This window comes from Sus scrofa, chromosome 5, assembly GCF_000003025.6.
Source record: "Sus scrofa isolate TJ Tabasco breed Duroc chromosome 5, Sscrofa11.1, whole genome shotgun sequence".
Classification (NCBI taxonomy): Eukaryota; Metazoa; Chordata; class Mammalia; order Artiodactyla; family Suidae; genus Sus; species Sus scrofa.
The window spans coordinates 33009636-33028365 of record NC_010447.5 but is presented as its reverse complement, the minus strand read 5'-3'; the positions used below and the strand labels follow the sequence as shown (position 1 = coordinate 33028365).

The window sequence follows — 18730 nt, the reverse complement described above, 5'->3', positions numbered from 1 at the left end:
GGAGCTAAATCCTTTTCTAACTAGCTGTAACAAATAGTTATAACTTTTGGGGAACTTTGTCTTGAATTTAGATACTTAAAAAATTCCCTTATTAATTATAGTAAATTATTGAGTCTTAAATTTCCAGATTTATATTTTAATCATATGTAAATGTACCCCACCTCTAATATTTGTATCTATTCCTTGACTTTCATGTTTTATTTTCATTCACTGGAATCTCCAAAATAACAAAAATGGTTAAAAAAAAAACTTGACAGAGAAAATATTCATTCCTTTTTTTTTTTTTTAAATGAGAGTTGCAAAGTTTATTTCAGGTTCTCTTGTTTTTTTGTATTTTTTTTTCTTTTTTGCCACACAGGCAGTATGTGGGAATTCCTGGGCCAGGGATTGAACCTACGCTGCACAGCAGCAACCAGAGCCACAGTGGTGAAAACGCAGGAGCCTCAACCCACTAGGCCATCAGAGAACTCCCTTAATTTCCTTACTATACAAAGAGCTCTCATACAATAAGGAAAAGATAAAATCCAACAGAAAAACAGTTGACAGATCTGAATAGGTAATTCATAAATGGTCAATAAACATAGAAAAATTTGTTCAACCTTATGAATAGACAGGGAGATATGGAAACAGTGAGCTCGTATCTCCCACCTACTCTGATGAACTGGCAAAAAGTAAAAAAAGTGTGAGATGTGGAACTGGTGAGAATGCAAGGAGATGGCCACATTAATAAGTTACTTATGGGAATATGAATTAATTGCTACAACTAGGGAATTAACTTAATGACATATAACCTTTAACCCAGAAACCCTGCTTTCAGGAAACATATCCTAGAGAGATAGGACTGGTAGATAAGCATAAACCAGAGTAAATAAACAAGAATGTTCACTGTGGTGCTGGAAAAATCTAAATATCACCAAAAAGGGAATGGTTTTTAAAAAAGGATACATCATTCTACAGACCATTATATACCTACTTAAAAAAATAAGTTAGGGAGTTCCCGTCGTGGCGCAGTGGTTAACGAATCCGACTAGGAACCATGAGGTTGCGGGTTCGGTCCCTGCCCTTGCTCAGTGGGTTAAGGATCCGGCGTTGCCGTGAGCTGTGGTGTAGGTTGCAGATGCGGCTCGGATCCCGCGTTGCTGTGGCTCTGGTGTAGGCCGGTGGCTACAGCTCCGATTCAACCCCTAGCCTGGGAACCTCCATATGCCACAGGAGCGGCCCAAGAAATAGCAAAAAGACCAAAAATAAATAAATAAATAAATAAGTTAGGTTAAGTTAAAACTATATCCACTAACTTAGAGAGACAATCATTAAATGGGGAAAAAAACTGTAAAGGTAGTGTAGGTAGAAGGATGTAAAAAACAACAAAAACCAAAAATCCTATATGGACTATCTACATTATTTACATGTAGTGGTGAGAGTATGGAGAAGGACATGGAAGGCAATGTTTTATCATCTCAGTGAATGTGAATAATCACAGGCGGTTGGGAGGAACTTCTAAAGATCTTACTTATGTATCTTTAGATTATTTTTTTAATTTTTAATTTTGTATTAAAGTATAGTTGATTTTCAGCGTTGTGCCAATTTCTGCTATGCAGCAAAGTGACCCAGTCATACATACATATACATTCCCCTCCTCCCTTCCACGCTTCCTTCCTTCCTTTCTTGTGCTTTTTAGGGCCGAATATGAGGCATATGGAAGTTCCCGGACTAGGTGTCGAATTGGAGCTGCTGGCCTACACCACAGCCACAGCAATGCTGTACGCTTAACCCACTGAGTGAGGCCAAGGATCAAACCTGCATCCTCATGGATACTAGCAGGGTTCATTACTGCTAAGCCACAATAGGAACTCCTACATTCCTTTTCTTACATTATTTCCCATCATGGTCTAGCCCAAGTGACTGGATTACTCTGGTGATTTTTAAAGTCTAAATTTTGACATCTAGGAAAAGAAAGCCTTGTTAATTTTCCTTTATATATTTTTCAAAAGAAAAAGAATAGATTCTTTTGCCAAGACCTAGGGAGTTGGCTGGGGTGAGGAATACATGGCCGCCTGGCTCCATCAAGGCTCGAACACATATTGAGACATATATATGTCTATTTATTATTGAGTTGTTTTATATGTGTGTATGTATATGTATATCAGAGTAATACATATAAATTTGGACAAATGCATAATGTCATGTATTCACATAAACACATACACACACACACGAAAGGGATAAATTAGCTTATACCCACACCACATATTTAGATGAAACCAATCCTAAACCAAAGAAACAGAAATGATGTATCATTTAATATATTATTACGTTTCTTCCTTTTAAAGAATATACTCCATTTGGATAAAAGGTGAGGAAAAGAGAATATAACAAGATTTCACATACTTGTGCATCTTTCAGCCACAGTGCATGACAATGCAACACTTGGTTTCCTATTCCATTTATCATAAAATATTAATATTTACCTTTTTATCAGTAGCTTGAAGTTCTTCAAAAACCTTTTCTAAGGTCCAGCTTCGAAAGGAAGAACAAGGGAAGTGATCAATAACAATAATATGAACAAGGGCTACAAAATAAAACTTCACAGAGCATATTACAAATGATGATGATGAAAACAAACCAATAAACTCACTTTGTTTCCAAATATTCTCTAGGGAGTTCTTCAGTTTCATCCAGAGTCATTACTGATGTTCGGATCTCCTGTTCTACCAGACTGTCCACCATCACCCGAAAGTAGGCCCACACTGTATCCTCCCAGGTGTCACAGACAGGAAGCAGCTTTCCCCCAATTTCAAACAGAAACACACAGATACAGTCAACAGAAGAGACAGGAATAGCAGTTACACCCATTGCTCTGGACCATAAAGGCACCTAATGACCTAAAACATTAGGAATGTAAATTATCACAGCTCCCCCCACCACCACATCTTCTAAGATGTTTGAATTATTAAGATTTCTTCCATAATGAGTTCACAACAGCATTCATTTCCCATGCTGATATAAGATGGTATTTCAACTAATTTTGAAAATATCCCTCAAAATAGCTGCTGTAAAATGTAGCATAGTCACTGTGCTTTATGCAGTACACTTCTGGATAAAGCTATGGGTACCATAAGTCATCAAGAAATAAGTATTGTAATTAAATTTACAATGCTAGAAGAAACTGAAATCAGATTTCATGTATTAAAAACATCAAGTGGTACATGGAATACATCAATTTAAGCAGCTCAAGTCACTCTATTTGATGATTATCTCTATCATTGCTGTTCTTTTTTTTTTTTTTGGCCACACCCACAGCAAATGGTAGGTCCCAAGCCAGGGATCCCAAGCAGTGACCTGAGCTGCTGCAGTGACCTGAGCTGCTTCAGTGACAAGGCTGGATCCTTAACCTGCTGTGCAACAAGGGAACTCCTATCATTGCTATTCTTAGAAAGCAGCTTAACCTTACATGATTACAATATACTTTATTAGAGTATTTTGTGTATCTGATTTCATTCTATAGGGGAAAAAAGAATTATTAAAATAGACCACATACCTGCTTGAGATTCCCACTTAAAGCTGCATAAATTGCTCTCTCGTATCTATTAAAATGTTCCTGAAATACAATGAATATAAAAAAAGTTGAGCTTTGTTTTTCTTAGCATGTGAACTTTTTTCATAATGGAGAATTTTGCAGTGTCTTTTGAACTGAACTTATTTATGCACCTGACAGTTTTTAAACTTTTTAAAAGACCTAGTGGGGTAATAAAAAGGAAAGACCTCTTAGTTTGATATAGTTAACGTTGAATTCTAAATTTCAAATACAAGGTGAAAGCAGACCCAACTCTAACGGATGCTTTGATTATTTATTAGAGTCAAATTTTATTCCATATAGAACCTCTACAGATGTCTTCCCCTATTTAAGGTTCTAAATACCTAATACTACCTGATAATCTCCTAAGAATAACATCAAAACAAGGCACTTGGAGCTGCCATGCATCAGTTTGCATCAAATTCCTAAGGGGAACTAATTAAATTCATCAAAATTTTTCATTTTACTTCTGGATTCTATTAATGGCATTTCATTTTTTCATCGTCCAAACAAGAGACTTCAGAGACTCTCACTATATAACTGAGTGTTCCTTGGCTTTCTGTTTCCAATCTCTGGTCCTAACCATTTTTGTTCCTTTCTTTTCCACTCTCAGTACTAACCTGGGGCAGGCCCTCATTACTTAGTGTCTGAATAATTCTGACAGGCTCCTAACTAGCGTCTCAGCCTTTATTAGTCCATTCAACTTTAAGCCTATCTTCCACTGCCATGCTAATCTTAAAGTACTGCTGTCATGTGCCCTCTTGGGTTTTTTTGTTTTTTGTTTTTTGTCTTTTTGCCTTTTCTAGGGCCGCTTCCGTGGCATGTGGAGGTTCCCAGGCTAGGGGTCTAATCGGAGCTGTAGCCGCCAGCCTACACCACAGCTCACAGCAACGCTGAATCCTTAACCCAGACAAGGCCAGGGATCGAAGCTGTAACCTCATGGTTCCTAGTCAGATTCATTAACCACTGCGCCATGAAGGGAACTCCGCCCTCTTGGTTTTTGATGGCTCACCACTATCTATGGTATAAAGTTTTCATTCCTTAGAACAGCACGTGAGGGCCACCACTGCCTGCGTTTAATTCACCCTTTTCAATATTTCCCATTACAGTCAGTTCTGCTAAAATGCTTGTTTTGAAAACGGGCACTTGTTCCAATGCAACTGACATATCAAGGAATGCTTTTTTTTTTTTTTTAATGGCTGCTCCAGCGGCATATGCAAATTCCCAGGGCAGGGACTGAATCTGAGCTGCAGCTCTGACCTAAGCCACAACTGGGACAATGCCAGATCCTTTAACCCACTGCACCAGGCGGGGGATCAAACCCATGCCTCCACAGCAATCTGAGCCACTGCAGTTGGATTCTTTTTTTTTTTTTTTTTTTTTTGTCTTTTGTCTTTTTTTTGTTGTTGTTGTTGTTGTTGTTGTTATTGTTGCTATTTCTTGGGCCGCTTCCGCGGCATATGGAGGTTCCCAGGCTAGGGGTCGAATTGGAGCTGTAGCCACCGACCTACGCCAGAGCCACAGCAACGCAGGATCCGAGCCTCGTCTGCAACCTACACCACAGCTCACGGCAACGCCGGATCGTTAACCCACTGAGCAAGGGCAGGGATCGAACCCGCAACCTCATGGTTCCTAGTCGGATTCGTTAACCACTGCGCCACAATGGGAACTCCCCTGGATTCTCAACTCACTGCACCACAGTGGGAATTCCTCAAGGAATAATCTGAACATAGTACAAATTTCCCATTTGCTTATGCCCAATTTTGTGTATAAGACACACGAGCTGAATGCAGAAAACTCTATCTAGCTGAACCAAACTACTTAGAAATAGACAAAACTGACACACCTCAAACACCTACCAGCTTCCTGAGTTCTCCAAGTGTGTTAAAAGCTAAATTCACCTACAGCAAGTGTTACAATTTTGCTGCAACTCTGACACCCCAATTCCACAAGCAAACCTCAGTTCTATTTCAAGGTAAAGTGCCATATTTATTGCAGTGTTTATGTATTTCATAACTGTTTAACAGCGTATAATTGTGCTACTGCATTTAAGTTTTTATCTTTTTATGTATCATGGATGTTTTTTGAGTACAGTGCTCTTAACTCCATTTCCCCTAAAAGCCCTGTGGGTTTTCTGCACAGTTCTTCATGCTGTAATGATTCTTAGGAATGCATAGGTCATGTCATAACAGAACTGATCATATTTCCTTTTGTGAGCCTTCTGCCCTAACCTGGTAAACTTGCCTGCCCTTGAGTTTCCCAACCTAGGCATCCTACCTAGAATTCCTTCCTCTGCTTTTTCCAACAACTCAAATCCTACTAATTTTTAAAAGTTCAATTCTATACTCTCTCGGGAAGCCAGCCCAATGCCTATTCTATGGATTTGGTTGGTACTTTTTTTTGGTATTTTTGCCTTTTATCAGTGTTTAATTCTTAGTGTCTGAATAATTCTGATTAGTAGGTAAGCCTTCCCACCCTTATTTATAAGTTTGATTGGAAGCTCTTTGAAAACAGGAAATTCAGTTTTTATTTACTCTCAAATGTTTCACAGTGTCTTCAGCAGACCTTCAGTGAGTTAAGAGTAAAAATCAGTATCAGTAAATATATATCTTACATCTTCTGCCATCCTCCAACAACTTATTTTCCAAATGCATCGATAAGGATTCCCTTCAACAGGTTCTAATTCTGTTCCTACAAAATAGTAAAAGAAAGTTTATAGTTTAAAATGAGATTTCCTTATTTTGACAATGTCTAAAAACAAAAGCTATACTTGACAAAATATCCTCTTAGAGCTAAACCAAGAATAAAATCTATTAAAAGTACCTCCATTAACATTGGGGTCATGGTAGAGTTTCCAGCCTTCAAGTGTTGCAGCTCTCCATGCCTGACCACAACGCTTGCAGAGTCGTTGTGCCTTTAGAAACAAGAAAGAGCAGTTAGTGACATAACCAATGCAGTACTGGAGAAGCACTTGTGCCTTGGGGAAAAGTACCAGCAATTTTTTTTTTTGTCTCTTTGCCATTTATTGGGCCGCTCCCACAGCATATGGAGGTTCCCAGGCTCGGGGTCAAATTGGAGCTGTAGCCGCCGGCCTACACCAAAGCCACAGCAGCTCACAATCCGAGCCACATCTGCAACCTACACCACAGCTCACGGCAATGCCAGATCCTTAACCCACTGAGCAAGGGCAGGGACCGAACCTGAAACCTCATGGTCCCTAGTCGGATTTGCTAACCACTGAGCCACGACGGGAACTCCAGTACCAGCCATTTTTGACAGAATTACATAATTAATCACAGGATGGTGTAGGCAATTAGTAATGGTATTTCATTTTACCCATATGCATGTCCTTCTGTGGTCTCTGCCCTTCTTTAATTCTGCTAGAGACAAATGGGCTAAAGAAGTTGATGACCCCTGATTTATGTAAAAGCATTACAAAAACATTGTTAGTCTCCATAATGACAGGGTGCTATTACTCATTCAATTTCCTGATGTTGTTTTTTTGTTTGTTTGTTTGTTTTAAAATGGCCACATCCACAGCATATGAAAGTTCCTGGGCCAGGGACTGAATCTGAGCCACAGCTGTGACCCACGCTGCAGCCGTGGCAATGCCGAATCCTTTAACCACTGCTCTGGGCTGGGAATTAAACCTGCATTTCCATAGTGACCTGAGCTGCTGCAGTCAGATTCTTAATCCATTGTGCCATAGTAAGAACTCATGATATTTAAGTTAAATGTAACCAGCCAGATGAGCTTAATACACCAATGAGAAAGATACATGTTTATAGGTGCACTATCTCTTAGCAACCAGTTCTTCCTCATTTAGTTCATATGGTTTGGGTAAGTCATGTGGATTCCATCTCTGAACTCCAGGGTTAGGCATGTCACCTAGTAAGAATCATTCCCAGGACTCTTGCTGGAGATATAAATACTTCTTTTGCTGGGATTGCTAGCTTCTAAGAGAATGTAAGGCTGGAGCTGCTGGTGGCCATCACTGACACAAGTGGCTTCTTGAGAATGACGCCACAGAGAGGAGGGCAGAGTCAACAGCATGGGAGAGACAGTAACCTAATGACACCTTCTGAGCCCCTGGACCTGCTTATAGCCAGATATAACCTCTTTACTTCTCTCTTCCATAAGCCAATCAACCCCTACTCGTAAGTAATTTGAGTTGGGTTTCTATGATTTGAACCTAAAGAATCTGAATACAACCAGTTAAAAGGTATCATACCTCAAATATCACTTTGGATTTATGGCTCTTAAAAATTATGAAAGCTATGTAGCAACACAAAAAAAATTTCAAAAAATGTTGATACGCTATCTAAAAAAGGCAGGACAAAATCTGAATGCAGAACCTAGAAACCATTTTTCTAAGTGAAATTAACCAGACATAAATAAACAAATATTGTATAATTCCACTCATATGAAATGCTAGAATAGGCAAATTCACAGAGAAAAATATTAGAGGTTACCAAATGCTAAGAGAAGGAGGAAATGTGGAATTACTGCGTAATGGTTACAGAGTTTCTGTTTGGGGTGATGAAAGTTTTAGAAACAGTGGTGATGGTTTCACAACACTGTGAATGTAATTAATGTCACTGAAGTTCACACCTGAAAATGGCTAAAATGACAAATTTTGTTATTTATCTTTTATGACAATGGAAAAAAAAAACAACAATAATGTAATATACCAAAACTAATGAACTATTTATTTATTTATTTTTTTTTTTGCTTTTTAGGGCCATGCCCATGGCATATGGAAGTCCCCAGGCTAGGAGTCAAATAGAAGCTACAGATGCTGGCCTACACCACAGTCACAGCAACTCGGGATCCAAGTCACATCTGTGACCTATACCACAGCTCACGGCAATGCCAGATCAACCCACTGAGAGAGGCCAGGGATCAAACCCGAACCCTCATGGATCCTAGTTGGGTTCATTAACCACTGAGCCATGAAGGGAACTCCGAACTATTCACTTTAAATGGGTGAGCTGTACATAGTATTTGAATTACATCTTAATAAAGATGTTAACAAAATCTGAATGTATACTGTGTTAATAATTTTGTTAAAAAGAGGTACAAAAGGGATTATAAGTAAATTTTTAAAAGCCCACTATTTGTGATTACATAAAGGTAGTGGGACCTTGAGAGTTTTGTTTTTGAAGTCTTCCAGTAATGTGACTATAACTATACACATATGTATATATATATATATTTTTTTTTGGTGGTCTTTTTTTGTCTTTTTAGGGCTGCACTCGCAGCATATGGAGGTTCCCAGGCTAGGGGCCCAATCAGAGCTGAAGCCGCCGGCCTACGCCAGAGCCACAGCAACACAGGATCTGAAGCGTGTCTGCGACCTACACCACAGCTCACGGCAATGCTGGATCCTTAACCCACTGAGTAAGGCTAGGGATCAAACCCGCCTCCTCCTGGATGCTGGTCGGGTTCTCTAACTGCTGAGCCGTGACAGGAACTCCTGTTTTCTGTTTTTAAAAGTGCATCCTTGTTTGCCATTTTGTGATTCCTAGTATCCTGCACAGAGAGGCTGGACTTAATAAATGAGTACATGTTACTTCTTTTCTTAATTAAAAAATACGAATGATGTTTAATAATCTAAGAGTTATTACTATAAGAAATTACACGCAATTCCCGTCAGGGCTCAGTGGTAACGAACCCAACTAGTATCTGCGAGGATGCAGGTTCAATCCCTGGCCTCGCTCAGTAGGTTAAGGATCCAGTGTTGCCGTGACTTGTGGTGTAGGTCGTAAACATAGCTCAGATTCCACATTGCTGTGGCTGTGGTGCAGGCTGGCAGCTACAGCCTGAGAACTTCCATGTGCCACAGGTGCGGCCCTAAAAAGACAGAAAGAAAAGAAAAAAAGAAAGAAAAGAAATTACATAACATATGCCAGTGATTTGTAACACAGAAGAACAAGAAACACTTTGAATTAACATTTCTATCTGGAGAACACTGCCAATAGTACCGCAAAAGAGGTACAACATAACATCTGAGGCTTGAAGGTCCTATTTATCAGACGGCTTCAACTAAAGAGTCACAAAGTCATCCAGGAAGCTGTCTAATTAGGTACTTCACCTTCTAGGTATAAGATCTTAACTATCATGACGGAGGTTACATTTAAAGAGGTGAAGGTAAAAGGAAGACGTCTGAGGGCAGCAGAGTCTTCAAATGCTTAATAGTGTCAACTAGACAAACAGTTAGGGTCAGACTTATTCTTAACTCTTAAAATGCAAACTAGAAATAATGGGGCTATGCTCAGGGTACACAGTATAATACGAGAAGGCAAAGTTTGACTTCTCATATAAAGAATTTTCTACCAGAGTTGTACAAACTAAAGTGCACGGCTCTCTGAAGCAATGTGGTCTTTATCACTTGAGATGTTCACACAGGAGTTAGATCCAGAAATACTGTGAAAAAGCTACTGCACTGAGGAGACACATACTAGACGGTCACAAAGATCCCTTCCAACTTAGAGTCTGTGACTTCTTGATATTAAACAAGCAAGGTATACACATCATTTACCTCTTCTGTCATTCCAGCACGAATGAGAGTGAAGAGATATTTGAGTAATCTGACTTCATCTTCTCTATCCAGATCATCGAGGGGCATTTTCTGTCTTATGGGAGCATCAGGATCCTACAAAACAAACAAACAAATAAATAAAACCATCACCTCCAAACCCTTTACAGGTACATACAATTTAAACATCGCCAAGAGATGATCAATCTCTCCGGAGTTTAAATACTGAAATAAATTCATTTAATTTAGCTAAGTAACAAAGGGAATGAAAGTGTCTCTAGTATTCCACATAGCCACAAAACTGTCTGCTGGCTATTCAAAACATGTGCCACTGGCCCACAAAGGTAAGTAAGTGCCCTGGTCAGGCAAGTCAGAAACACTACTAGCCCAGCCGGCAACTTTAGAAATCATACTCATAATGCAAGATGGCTTGAGCTTTACCCTGCTGTATCAACCACCTGGCCAAGATAAACCTAAATAGCATTAGCATTAGGTCTAGATGGAGAATGAACATAGAGGAGAAACTGCAGGAATCACGATGCATTCTGTGACTAGAACATGCTTAGCTGTTCTTTCTGAGAACATATAAGAAGAGAACCCAGTATGGGATTAATGCTACATAAAACACACCAACACCCCCCCAAAAAAATTTTTTTAGGTATTCCCTAGTGGTGCTGGGGGTTAAGCATCTGGCATTGTCACTACCGTGGCATGGGTTTGATCCCTGGCCTGGAAACTTCCACATGCTATAGGCACGGCCAAAAAATTTTTAAAACAGATTTCTTTTTTTTTGTTTTTTTTTTAAGGGCCTCACCCTCGGCATAAGGAGGTTCCCAGGCTAGGGGTCAAATTGGAGCTATAGCTGCCGGCCTACGCCAGAGCCACAGCAACTCGGGATCTGAGCCGCATCTGCAATCTACACCCAGGTCACGGCAACGCTGGATCCTTAACCCACTGAGCAAGGCCAGGGATCAAACCTGCAACCTTGTGGTTCCTAGTTGGATCCGTTTCCGCTGTGCCACTACGGGAACTCCCTAAAACAGATTTCTAATAGATAAATACCTCCTCCCTCAAACAGTTATTCCTACCAACTACCTTTCACAGATAAAAAGAAATGTGTCTTGAAACTTTTGGGATAACATACAGTCCTCACTTCTGCAGCAAAAAGCAACATTATCTACATGATGAATTTCAGATGAAAAACTATTTGAATATGACTGTTGAGAGAGGAAATATTCTCATTCCAAATGTAACTGAGTGTATGGTAATATGAATATCAATTCAGAAAATGGAATGCATAATAGGTCAACTGGCTACTTTCATAAATATTTTGGAGACAGATAGTCATTAAATTTTGGAACACAGTTTGTTTGTTTGTTTTTTAATTTTTGTCTTTTTAGGGCTACACTTGCAGCATATGGAGGAACCCACTGAGCAAGGCCAGGGACCAAACCCTCCTCTTCATGGATACTAGTCAGGTCTGTTTCTGCTAGGCCACGACAGTAACTCCGTGGAACACAGTTACTCTTTCTGGCAAAAGGAAATCACCGCTTTCCAGATTATTAAGAGTAAGTGATTTTTAGTTGCTTGCTACAGGGTGATTTTGCTACAATTTTTTATAAGCACTTTCAGTAGTTTCCCCATAATTTTCATCAAAACCCACTTTTGTTACCAAATGGAATTTTACCTATTTTTTCAATTGTTACTTATTTCTCCTACTCTTCACTATAAACATTTAATTCACAGGCCTCCACCTATCACAAAGCTCTGCGCCTTCATTACTATAATAATTAGACTCCCATTCTTTTCAAATCCACTGTTACTCCTATTACTCATATTCTAGAATGATCTTTCTAACCTCAAACAATTCACAAAGCTTTATTTTTTTTCTCTGCTTTCTATATAGAAGAGCTTATATAGGTCACCACCTTGTAGTTGAAGAATCAAATCTTGCTATTCAGTCAAAATTAATTTGTTTTAATGTTGGAAAATCAGGAACACTTCCTATACCTTCCTTTACAACTTATAATCCATAGGCCACAGACAGGTTCAAATACATATGCAACTTGGTACTTTTTAGAGTTAAATAATACATGCAATCCTTCTGGAAAGTAAAACTAAGATCCAAAAGAAAAATTCTCAGTCCTTGGGGGGGCGGGGGTGGGGAATTACTTAACTTTGAGGACAACTTTCACTTCAAAGAATACTTACCAATTCAGTGACAAGAGGACGGACACTTCCTATATAAGAAGGTAGCTGCCGCTGTTTCAGGGTATGCAGAGTATTTTCCCTGAAAGAAAAAGTACGACTCTTCTTCAGCCACCCCAGAAGCATATGGAAGTTCCAGGGATCAAATCCGAGTCAGAGCTGCGACCTATGGCACAACTGCAGCAACACTGGATCCTTAACCCATCACACTGGACTGGGGATCAAACCCATGGCTCCAAAGAGACAAGCTGGATCATTAAGCCACTGCACCACAGCAGGAACTCCCAAGTATAACTTTTTTGTTTTTCTTTTTAGGGCTGCACCTCTGCCATATGGAGGTTCCCAAGCTAGGCGTTGAACTGGGGCTGCAGCTGCCAGTCTAAGCTACAGCCATAGTAATGCCAGATTTGAGCCATGTCCACAACCTACACCAAAGCTCGAGGCATCGCCAGATCCTTAACCCACTAAGCAAGGCCAAGAAGTGAACCCACATCCTCACGGATACTAGTTGGGTTCGTTACCGCTGAGCCACAACAGGAAATCTAATTACAACTTTTTTAAAGGAGCAATTGTAATAGGTCTTAAAAAAAAAAAAATCAAGTCAAAAAAAGAAAGAGTACAAACTCAGAAAAAACATGCAGAATGCTAAACAGAAAAGGGCTCAAGTGATAAATGACGTTGAGTACTTTTTCATACCACATTGGTCTATCTGTGAGGTATCTGTTCAAATCTTTGCTTTTTTACTCAGTTATCATTTTGTTACCTGGTGGTAGTTCTTTTTATTTATTTATTTTTTCCCCCTTTGCAGGGCTGCACCTGCAGCACACGGAAGTTCCTGGGCTAGAGGCTGATTCGGAGGTACAGCTCTAGGCCTACACCACAGCCACAGCAACACAGGACAAGCTGCATCTGCAACCTACACCCAACTTGTGGCAACACTGGATCCTTAACCCACTGAGTGAGGCCATGGATCAAAGCTGCATCCTCACAGACACCATGCTGAGTTCTTAACCAGCTGAGCCACAACGAGAACTCCCCAAGTTGTAGTTCTTTGTGAACTACAGGTTCTTTGTGTTTCTTCCAGTCTGTGGCTTGCTACCAATTCATTTTTTCAATACCTTTCAATGAGAAGTTTTTAATCGTGATGAAGTCAAATCAATCTCTTTCCCCTTACTGCTTTTTGTTGTCTAAGAAACAATTGCCTATCCCCCAAGTCACAAAGATGTCCTCTTATGATTTCCTCTAAAAGCTTTTATATTTTGGGACTATGATCCATCTTGAATTAATTGTTGGGTATAGTATGAGGGAGGTGTCAAAGTTAATATTTTTTTCACATAGATATGCAGTTTTTTCTGTGTGGTTTGTTGAAAAGACGTGCCTTTCCCCATTAGATTGCTTTGATGCTTTGTTGAAAACCAAATGACCATACAAGTGTGCCTCTGTTTTGGGATCTCTAGTCTCTTCTACTGATTGGTAAAAAAAAGAGACTAACTGGTTTAAAAAAAAAAATTTAAAACTTGCAAAAATATTAACAGGACATTTTAACTTAAAAAAAAATTTTGGAGTTCCCGTCATGGCGTAGTGGTTAACGAATCCGACTAGGAACCATGAGGTTGCGGGTTCGGTCCCTGCCCTTGCTCAGTGGGTTAACGATCCGGCGTTGCCGTGAGCTGTGGTGTAGGTTGCAGACGCGGCTCGGATCCTGCGTTGCTGTGGCTCTGGCGTAGGCCGGTGGCTACAGCTCCGATTCAACCCCTAGCCTGGGAACCTCCATATGCCGTGGGAGCGGCCCAAGAAATAGCAACAACAACAACAACAAAAGACCAAAAGACAGAAAAAAAAAAAAAATTTTTTCCCTGAAAATGAAACTTTCTTTCAGAAAAATCACAATTTCCCAAGATTTAATTTTTAACAAACATTTGGTAGCACAAATTTTCTAGTTAAACAGAGGAAAAATAATTAACTTGTAGACTCTGTACATATATAATCTACTGAATTCAAAGGCAATCTGAACTTTTTATTTGAGTCTTGAAAAAAATTGTCCCTTTAACCTAGGGGTGCTTTCTGGTTTCAAGGTCTTAAAATAATTTAGAAGTACTGAAGGATATATGGAAAGGAAATCAAAAAAACACAAAATACAAGTAGCTAGAAACGTATCAGAAGTGTTTTCTTGATGATCAAATTATGATTAAGAAACTACAGCAGGAGCTCCCTTTGTGCCTTGGTGGTTAACAAACCCAACTAGGATCCATGAGGTTTCAGGTTTAATGCCTGGCCTCACTCTGTGGGTCAAGGATCTGGTGTTGACATGAACTATGGTGTAGGTCACAGATGTGGCTCAGATCCTGTGTTGCTGTGGCTGTGGTGTAGGCTGGCAGCTGCAGCTCTGATTCAACCCCTAGCCTGGAAACTTCCATGTGCTGTGGGTGTGGCCCTAACAAGCAAAAATAAATAAGTAAAAATTCTTTTTAAAAAAGAAACTATAGCAAAGCGATTATTTAAAAATGCAAATCAAACAACTCATATAACTCAACAACAAAATAAACAACCCAATCAAAAAATGGGCAGAAGACCTAAACAGATAGTTCTCCAAAGAAGACATATAGATGGCCAGTAGGCAAATTAAAAGATGCTCAACATCACTAATTACTAGAGAAATGAAAATCAAAACTACAATGAGGTATCACCTCACACCAGTCAGAACAGCCATCATTAACAAATGCTAGAGAGGGTATGCTGAAAAAGGAGTCCTCCTGCACTATTGGTGGGAATGTAAGTTGGTAAAACCACTATGGAAAATAGTATGGAGGTTCCTCTCAGAAAATTAAAAACAGAATTATCATGATTCAGCAATCCCACTGCTGGGCATATATCCAGACAAAACTATAATTCAAAAAGATAATATGCACCCATATGTTCACTGCAGCACTATTCACAATAGCCAAGACATGAAAACAACCTAAAGGTCTATTGACAGATGAATGGATAAGATGTGGTACATATATACAATGGAATACTATTCAGCCATAAAAAAGGATCAAATAATGCCATTTGTAGCAACATGGAAGCAACTAGAGATTATTCTACTAAGTGAAGTAAATCAGAAAGAGAAAGACAAATACCATATGATACCACTTACAGGTGGAATCTGAAATACGGCACAAATGAACTATCTACAAAAAAGAGACAGACTCTCTGACATAGAGAACAGACTTGTAGTGGCCAAGGGGGAGGAGGGAGAGAATGGGATAGACTGGGGGTTTGGAGTTAGTAGATGCAAACTATTACATTTAGAATGGATAAGCAATGAGGTCCTACTGCATAGCACAGGGAACTATATCCTATCTCCTGGGGCAGAACATGATGGGGGATAATAAGAGAAAAAGAATGTGTATATATATATATGTATGTATGACTGAGTTACTCTGCTGTACAGCAGATATTGGCACAACATTGTAAATCAGCTATACGATAATAAAAATGGTTACATTAAAAAACTGGGAGTTCCCATTGTGGCGCAGTGGTTAACGAATCTGACCAGGAACCATGAGGCTGTGGGTTCGATCCCTAGCCTTGCTCAGTGGGTTAAGGATCCAGCGTTGCCATGAGCTGTGGTGTAGGTTGCAGACTCGGCTCAGATCCCACATTGCTGTGGCTCTGGTGTAGGCCGGTGGCTACCGCTCTGATTGGACCCCTAGCCTGGGAATCTCCATATGCTGCAGGTGCGACCCTAGAAAAAGGCAAAAAGGCAAAAAAACCAAAAAACAAAAAACTGTCATTTGAGAAGGTAATCGAAGTGTTCACAGCTAGAAAATATTGGGGGGGAAATTTTTAAAATATTATGGAAATATGCCAAGCTGATAATTAATGTTGGGCCTAACTAATGCCATTTTTCTGTGTATCATTTTGTGATGCTAATATATAGTTTTAAAATTTATCATTTATTTTGATTTCTTTATCATTCTGAATAACGATAAATCCCCAAAATAAGTAAGTAAATTATAAATGAATGCATAGAAAACACAAATCAGATTATGTCATGATTTTATCCTTGAGGCTGTCCATCACATTCAGAAATAAGTCCAAAACCCTTACCTTGGCTGCTTGTAAAAGTCCTACATGAACGAGCTCTCTTCAATCTCATTTCCTACCATTCTTTTCTTTGCTATCTTCACACTGGACTTCTTATGCAAATCCTTTACTTATTTTTTTTAAGGCCCACACCCATGGCATATGGAGGTTCCCAGGCTAGGGGTTGAATTGGAACTGCAGCTGCCAGCCTATGCCACAGCCACAGCAATACCAGATCTGAGCCATGTCTGTGACCTACACCACAGCTCATGGCAACACCAGATCCTCAACCCATTGAGCCAGGCCAGGGATCAAACCGGAGTCCTCATTGATACTAGCCCAGTTCATTACCACTGAGCCACAACAGGAATTCTATGCAAATACGTTACCTTCTTAGAGTTTTCTCCAGTTCTATTCTTGCCCAGAACACCTGTCCCTCAGAATTTGCATAGAAGGGCTCCTTTATTTCTTTCTTTTTTTTTTTTGGTCTTTCTGCTATTTCTTGGGCCGCTCCCACGGCATATGGAGATTCCCAGGCTAGGGGTCCAATCGGAGCTGTAGCCACCAGCCTACACCAGAGCCACAGCAACACGGGATCCGAGCCACGTCTGCAACCTACACCACAGCTCACGGCAATGCTGGATCATTAACCCACTGAGCAAGGCCAGGGATCAAACCCGCAACGTCATGGTTCCTAGTCGGATTTGTTAACCACTGCGCCACGACAGGAACTCCTCTTTTATTTCTTAAAAGCCTCTTACTCTGAATACCTATTATTTCCTTAGAGAGGCCTTCCCTGGTCACCCCTTCAACTTAAGAGTAGTTCTCATTATCATCCTCTATCCATCAACTCTGATTCTTTTTTTCTTTCAAAGCTCTTAATACCCAACAGGGTATATATTTATTAGCTGTGTAACTCTACTAAACGTTTATAAATTCCATAAAGGCAGAGTTTTTATCTTTTTTGCTCAGAGAACACTGAGTTCAGTAAGAACCAAATAAATATTTGTTTAAAGATGAATAAACAAAACCAACATTAAGTTACTTCAAGGACAGAAGTTTAGTGACTTACCAATATACTGATTTTGCATAAAACTCAATATTATCAGAAAAATCTCCAATCTCATCTTTGGCAATGCTCTCTAACCAATCCACCACCAGCTAGGAAAGGGGGGAGAAAAGAGTATTAACTATACAATCTTTATCATTAATTTCAAAAGAAATTTTTCTTTGGCCACACCTGAAGCATGTGGAACTTCCTGGGCCAGGGATCAAACTTGCACCACAGTAGTGACCCAAGCTGCTGCAGTGACAACACCAGATCCTTAACCCACTACACCACAAGAGAACTCCCAGAATAATACAGTTTTTAACAGGCTATTCCTGGAAATACAAGGGCTATTATTTCAAAACCAAAGAACAAGGTTCCTAACTCCTTTTAATTATAAATCGAAAAATCAAAAAGAAAAAAAAATTACAAAAACTTTTATGTCATGTGCCTTTTCTTCATATTTCATAAAACAGATTTTTGAATTCCAGTCATACCTGACATTGTCGGACAAGTGAATCCCTCTGAAATAATGCTTCCACAACTGCTTTTTCACTGGCATTAAAAGCCTTAAAAAAAAAAAAAAAAGCTCATTAAAAACATTATTTGAAGGAAAGAAAGAAAAGATGCTCGAAGAACATTATTTCAACAGAAAAGTAAAAGAGAGTATGAAATAAGTATATATTTGACCACCCATAACCATTTTAACACAGGGTATCTATATAATCACCTTTGAAGATTTTTTTTATAAATTAATTTCAAACTGCCAGATCAATTTGCAGCTACTCTTACTTGATAATTTTAATCCTGGCTACATTAAAAAATTTTAAATTCCATTTCTCCAGAAGTGTTGTTTTAGGAAAAAATATAATACAAAATGAAATAAATAAAAATCATAATAAAGGGCAGGATGCAATCATGTGGCATTATTAGAAAATTAACATTTTAAGGAATATATACATATATGAGTAACCAAATCACTTTGCTATACAGAAAAATTAATACATTGTAAATCAACTATACTTCAATAATGACATTTTTAAAATAAAAATATCTAAAAACTTTAAAATCTTTTCATTCTACATAGCAGAAGCTGATAGATGATAAAATTTAAAAACAATCCAAGGCTCTTAATATTAACTTTAAAACAACTTGACAAAAGTATTAGCAAGCTCTATTAAGCAATATATTAAAAGGATAATATATATGGTGTCCAAATCTATTAAATCTACCTTATTTACTGGTTGAAGGAGAAAAGCCATATAAACATCCTGACAGAAGCCAAAATTTC

General features: G+C 39.0%; 1 protein-coding gene across 2 annotated transcripts in view; it reads right to left on the bottom strand.

The window, feature by feature from the left end:
- The window catches only part of NUP107 (nucleoporin 107), a 50905-nt gene that overhangs the window by 12200 nt on the left and 19975 nt on the right, over nucleotides 1-18730 (bottom strand). For both annotated transcript variants that reach the window (XM_021091969.1, XM_021091970.1), the window contains 9 exons: nucleotides 17937-18008; nucleotides 17464-17552; nucleotides 12324-12402; nucleotides 10116-10229; nucleotides 6398-6488; nucleotides 6189-6265; nucleotides 3539-3598; nucleotides 2636-2781; nucleotides 2469-2517 (listed from right to left, as the gene is read on the bottom strand). In XM_021091969.1, the coding sequence (XP_020947628.1) occupies nucleotides 2469-2517; nucleotides 2636-2781; nucleotides 3539-3598; nucleotides 6189-6265; nucleotides 6398-6488; nucleotides 10116-10229; nucleotides 12324-12402; nucleotides 17464-17552; nucleotides 17937-18008 (777 nt within the window). The remainder of the gene's footprint in view (nucleotides 1-2468; nucleotides 2518-2635; nucleotides 2782-3538; nucleotides 3599-6188; nucleotides 6266-6397; nucleotides 6489-10115; nucleotides 10230-12323; nucleotides 12403-17463; nucleotides 17553-17936; nucleotides 18009-18730) is intronic.